At 44.3% G+C, this 4,797-nt stretch overlaps 1 protein-coding gene across 3 annotated transcripts; it reads left to right on the plus strand.

Moving 5' to 3' along the window:
• The first annotated feature begins 46 nt into the window (after positions 1 to 46).
• LOC119349157 (ADP,ATP carrier protein 2, mitochondrial-like) lies at positions 47 to 4,592 on the plus strand. 3 transcript variants are annotated; one of them, XM_037617179.1, is made up of 5 exons: positions 47 to 149; positions 1,144 to 1,191; positions 3,274 to 3,564; positions 3,673 to 4,059; positions 4,155 to 4,592. In XM_037617179.1, the coding sequence occupies exons 3-5, from the start codon at positions 3,301 to 3,303 to the stop codon at positions 4,419 to 4,421; spliced, it is 918 nt and encodes a 305-aa protein (XP_037473076.1). In that variant the 5' UTR covers positions 47 to 149; positions 1,144 to 1,191; positions 3,274 to 3,300; the 3' UTR covers positions 4,422 to 4,592. The 3 variants fall into 3 exon arrangements, with proteins under 3 accessions (XP_037473076.1, XP_037473066.1, XP_037473087.1); XM_037617169.1 differs by having other exon boundaries at positions 3,293 to 3,564; XM_037617190.1 differs by having other exon boundaries at positions 3,293 to 3,564; positions 4,158 to 4,592.
• The last annotated feature ends 205 nt before the right edge of the window (positions 4,593 to 4,797 follow it).

Genomic DNA, 4,797 nt, shown 5'->3' on the forward strand with positions numbered 1-4,797 from the left:
ATCACGCACTCGTACGCGTCCGACGCAAAAGCAGTCTGCCCTGCTGCTTAAGGCTGGCAGGGGAGACGGGACTGGGCGATCGTAGGCTGCAGCAGGCGGAGAAGAGAAGGGGCAGCAAAGAAACAGAGAAGCTCCCTCTCCTGCCCTCGGTAATGGCCGCCGCATCTATTCTTAGGGTTCTATGTTTGGATCCCCCTGCTCTTCTTGTTCCCTCTGCCTGGATTTTCATTTGTTTATCTTCTTCCCGCGGATTAGCTTCCGTTCGGCCCTGTTCCCCTCTTCTCTTCTTGGTGGAAGAACAGGGTGCAAACGGTTCTTGTTTTTCATGTTACTTCTCCTCGAATAATTTTTCTACGGTTGTTGGGTGTAGTAGGGTTCTTAGTTAGCTTGCTGCGTGCATGTGCGAGTTTGAAGAAACCCAGGAAAAAAGCTTCTCTTGTTTTTTTTTTTCATCTGCTGGGAAAAAGAAGAGATTTGATTTCCCATCTGCTGTCTTCTTTTTCATTTCGGTTCGTTCTGTTGTTGGGTACCGAGGACTTGGTGCCATCGTTGCTTCCTTTTAGGAGGTATATAAATCTCCTCTGTTCCATGGATGGAATGGAACCAACAAAAGGCATGCCTTTTTTTTTTGTGTGTGTGTGTGTGTGTGACTGTCCATGTCGATTTGATCTTCCTGCAAACTTATTTTAGGAACGGTTCATATATTCCTGCCCTTCAATAGTTGCTAGATGACTTACTTCACTTGTTTATGTGCATATTTGGGTTCCTACACTACAAAGCATGTATGTATACTCTGTTACCACGCTTGTACTTACTGTTTTATTATTTGTGCTCTGAGTGGAGTTCTTCCATATTGGTAGAGATGGAAGGCTTGAGTAGGGTTCGTGATGTGCATTCTCTTTGATTGTTAATATATTTGGGTACCGTTCTTGATGATGGAGTGCCAGCATTGCTGTTACCTTGTGACTTGTTGCTTATCACCTCTGTTTCCATGGAGGATTACTTTTTTGTGCCCTTGTTTGTTGATTTCAAGTTATTTGTCAAACTCTCTCTTTGTTAGTTTACTTAGTTGTAGAATATATTACTTTTGTACTCCCCACTTATACTACTGTTGGCTGACTTACTTCATGTTTTTGTGTGCAGATTTGTGTTGTGGTTTGGCAGCTTTGGGCCAGTTTCCCGGTTACCAGAGTAAGTAAACTCTGTTTTCATGTCTTGTGCTGCTTTCATTATTGTTCTCTTGGTATGGTTATGCTGTTAATATATCTCATGCCTAGGAGATGATAGGCTTGGTGAGTTTGTGAAACATGTTCTTTTCTCTTGTGAGATTGTTGTTGTGAAATTTGCATGCTTGGTTATTTCCTCTATGTAAAGATTCACTTATGTACGAGTTTACTGAGTCCCTCACAAACATGTTCTTTTCTCTTAGGCGATTGTTGTTGTGAAATTTGCATGCTTGGTTATTTCCCCTATGTAAAGATTCACTTACGTGCGAGTTTACTGAGTCCCTCACTGGAGTATCTTGTTTCTTTCCATACTCAGAAGGATGTAGTTTTTGCCCCTTCCGAAAAGTCTTACCAGTCAGTGCTTAGTTTGCTTAAGATAATTATTAACAATAATTAACCAGCTAAGATTCTAACTAAGAATAAAGTTGGTAGGCCTTCCTTGTTTGTCTATCGATTTACTTATGACTACTTTTTTTTGGTCTATTGATTACTATGTGGACTGTGGTTTCTCAAACCATAGGTCCACCCGTCTGCTTATCATCTTTGTTTCCATGGAGTAAATAAAAAAAAATGGTTTCCCTCTGCGTTTATGTCTGGATTTGATGTTATTGGCCAAAAAACAATTCCTTGCTGTACTCGGTCTGTAGATTTCTATGTCGATTGAGGTTACTAGAGTCTTGCTAGGTCTATTCATCATCTCTATATCTATGGGGCGAATGAGAAAATGGTTGCCCTCTGTGCGTTTATTTATGGATTAAATTTCCCTGCTGTGATCGGTCTGTAGATTTGTATGCCGATAGTGGTTTCTAGATTTACTTATAATCTCAGTAAATAAAAAAAGGGAAAAGTATATTTTTCATCCCTCAACTTTTTCGATAGTATAGAAATAATCCCTCAACTTCAAAACCAGCAAATCTAGGTCCCTCAACTTCTCAAACCAGATAAGTTTAGTCCCTCATACCGCTTTTTGTGGTTTTCATTCTAGTGGACATGATTTTGACTAAAACTTGACAAGTCATTGGGGTTTGACTGCCACGTTACGGAGCTGCGATGGCACCCCACACTGTGTAAGTGCTCGGCTGTGGTGGCACTACATGCAGAGCACGGTGGCCTAGCTAACGGGATGCTCGACTTTCGCCATGCTCGCCGTTCAAGTCATGCGGCCGGCAGCGGAAGGGGTGCAGGCGCCGTGGCGGTTTTGATTGACGTACACAGCAAACTGGCTTTGGATTCTCACGTGAAAAGCTAGCTAACTCATCTGGCTAGACACGCACGTACTTGACGCTGTTCCCTTTGATTTGTACTGTACCGGCTAGAACACGCGAGTAATACACGTGTTCATGGTGCACGTAGTTGTGGTTGACCCACGGTGGTGACCCTCGACACGCTTGCTGAAGGAGTTAGTCCGCACGGACTAGCGGTGAGAAGGCAACGAGCAGCAGCGAGAGCACGCGCGAATGGGTGTTCGTGCACGTCACGTCCACGACGTGCTTGTGCCGTCCATGCAGGCGAGCATCCGTAGCTCCGACTTCTGATCATCCGGGACAAGGTATTCCACCATCCTGTGGCCGCTGCATACATACGCCTCCTTCTCCATGCGCGCGGTACACGACGGCGAACATCGGCCGGACAATGACGGTCCTGGTCATGCTCCACACAGGTCATGGCGGCATGCATGGTGCTGAAGTGGAAAGTTATGTGCCAGTCAAACCCGAATGGCATATCAAATTTTTAGTCAAAACCGTGTCCACATCGGATGAAAACCACCAAAAGTGGTATAAGGGACTAAACTTATCTGGTTTGAAAAGTTAAGGGACCAAGGTTTACCGGTTTAGAAGTTTAGGGACCATTTGTATACTTTGGAAAGAGTAGAGGGACAAAAAATATACTTATCCCATAAAAAATGGTTTCCTTCTGTGTGTTTGTTTCTGGATTTCATGTTATTGGCCAAAAGGTTTCCTTGTTGTAGTCCAGGTTGTGCTCGCTTACTAGTTATTACACAATAAACTTATTCATTTAGTAATGATAATGTTATGCGTTCCAACAGTGACCTTTAGAACTTTCAGCTTGCGCCATGGCAGAGAGGCATAACCAGCCAGGTGTTCTTGAGAAATTCTTTCTCGCGGGAGGAGTTTCAGTGATATCAAAGTCTGCTGCGGCTCCATTCGAAAGGGTGAAGCTCCTGCTGCAATACCAAGAGGAACTTGTGAGGCTTGGTATTCTTCCTGAGCCATTCAAGGGGATTACAGACTGTTGCAAACGCCTTGTCAAGACTGAAGGTCTCCGGTCCCTCTGGAGAGGAAATCTTGCTAATGTGATGCGTTATTTTCCTCAGCAGGTAGCCCTGAAATTGTACTGAATTTGTAGCCTTATTTTCCTCCATGTTTCAATATTTTTCATTTGGCTACAATGTCTTGATTGGTGCTTTATTTTCTTTCTGACATAGTCCCTGGTCTTCTCCCTGAATGAGTACTGCAACGCCGTTGTTCTTCCGGCTGTTTGGGGCAGGGCCCCGCCTAACAGTGAGGATCGATACTCCACACGGTTCTTTTGGCATGCTGGGTGTGGGAGCGCTGCAGGAGCCATGTCCCTGCTGTTGTTTTATCCATTGGAGGTCTCAAGGACCAAGCTTGCCAATGATCTTAAGATGAAAGGCAAATGGGAATTCGATGGTCACCTGGATGTTTATCGTCGTATATTGGGACCCAGAGCACACGTGGAGGATCTATACAGGGGGTATCTCGTCTCCTCGTATGGAGCAGGGATATACCGTGGCCTGTACTTTGGACTTTATGGCGCCCTCAAGTCTATTGTTCTCACTGGCAGTAGCAAGGTAAGGCAGTCACATTGCTTGTCAAAACTTGACAGTGTGAATATGATCGATCACCTTTGCCCGAATTAATTCTCTTTGATTTGATATGTCTGCAGCAGGATGATTTCCTAGCCAATTTTGCATTAGCATGGATGACAACCAACATGTCGGCCTTTGCAACATACCCAATTGATACAATTAGGAGAAGAATGATGATGAATGGGTTTAGCTTCTCTGAGGTGTTGCTGGATGTGGGTGCCACCCCAAGGTTGCTGTACAAGGGAGCTGGTGCGAACATTCTTCGGTCAGGTGTTGCGGGAGCCTTTATGTTGGCTGGATATGATCAAGTGCAGGCATCTCTCACCAGCAGGGGGAAGGTCTGAACTGCATTCATGCTGATCTGATGTAGCAGCAGCAGCAGTTTCGAATCAGTATCTATATATCTCCAAACCAAAGCCAGTGTTTCTTGCTTATTAGATGCATGGTGGCAACTAAGCTAAATGTTTATTACTATTATCATGATGCAAACCAAAACCAGTGTTTCTTGCTTATTACTCCTAGACTAGATGGTGGCAACCTCCTAATTAAACTACATGCATGTTTATTATTATTATTATCATGATGATTTTGAATCCAAACTGCCACGCATGAAGGCGTTGGATGTTTGCTTCGTCTTGACTTGACAAGAAGAATGATGTGTCGATTTGATGTACCTGGCCGACTGATGCAGTGGGTTGCGTAGCGTCGGACGGGCAGAAG

The sequence above is a fragment of the Triticum dicoccoides genome, chromosome 1A, assembly GCF_002162155.2.
Source record: "Triticum dicoccoides isolate Atlit2015 ecotype Zavitan chromosome 1A, WEW_v2.0, whole genome shotgun sequence".
Classification (NCBI taxonomy): domain Eukaryota; kingdom Viridiplantae; phylum Streptophyta; class Magnoliopsida; order Poales; family Poaceae; genus Triticum; species Triticum dicoccoides.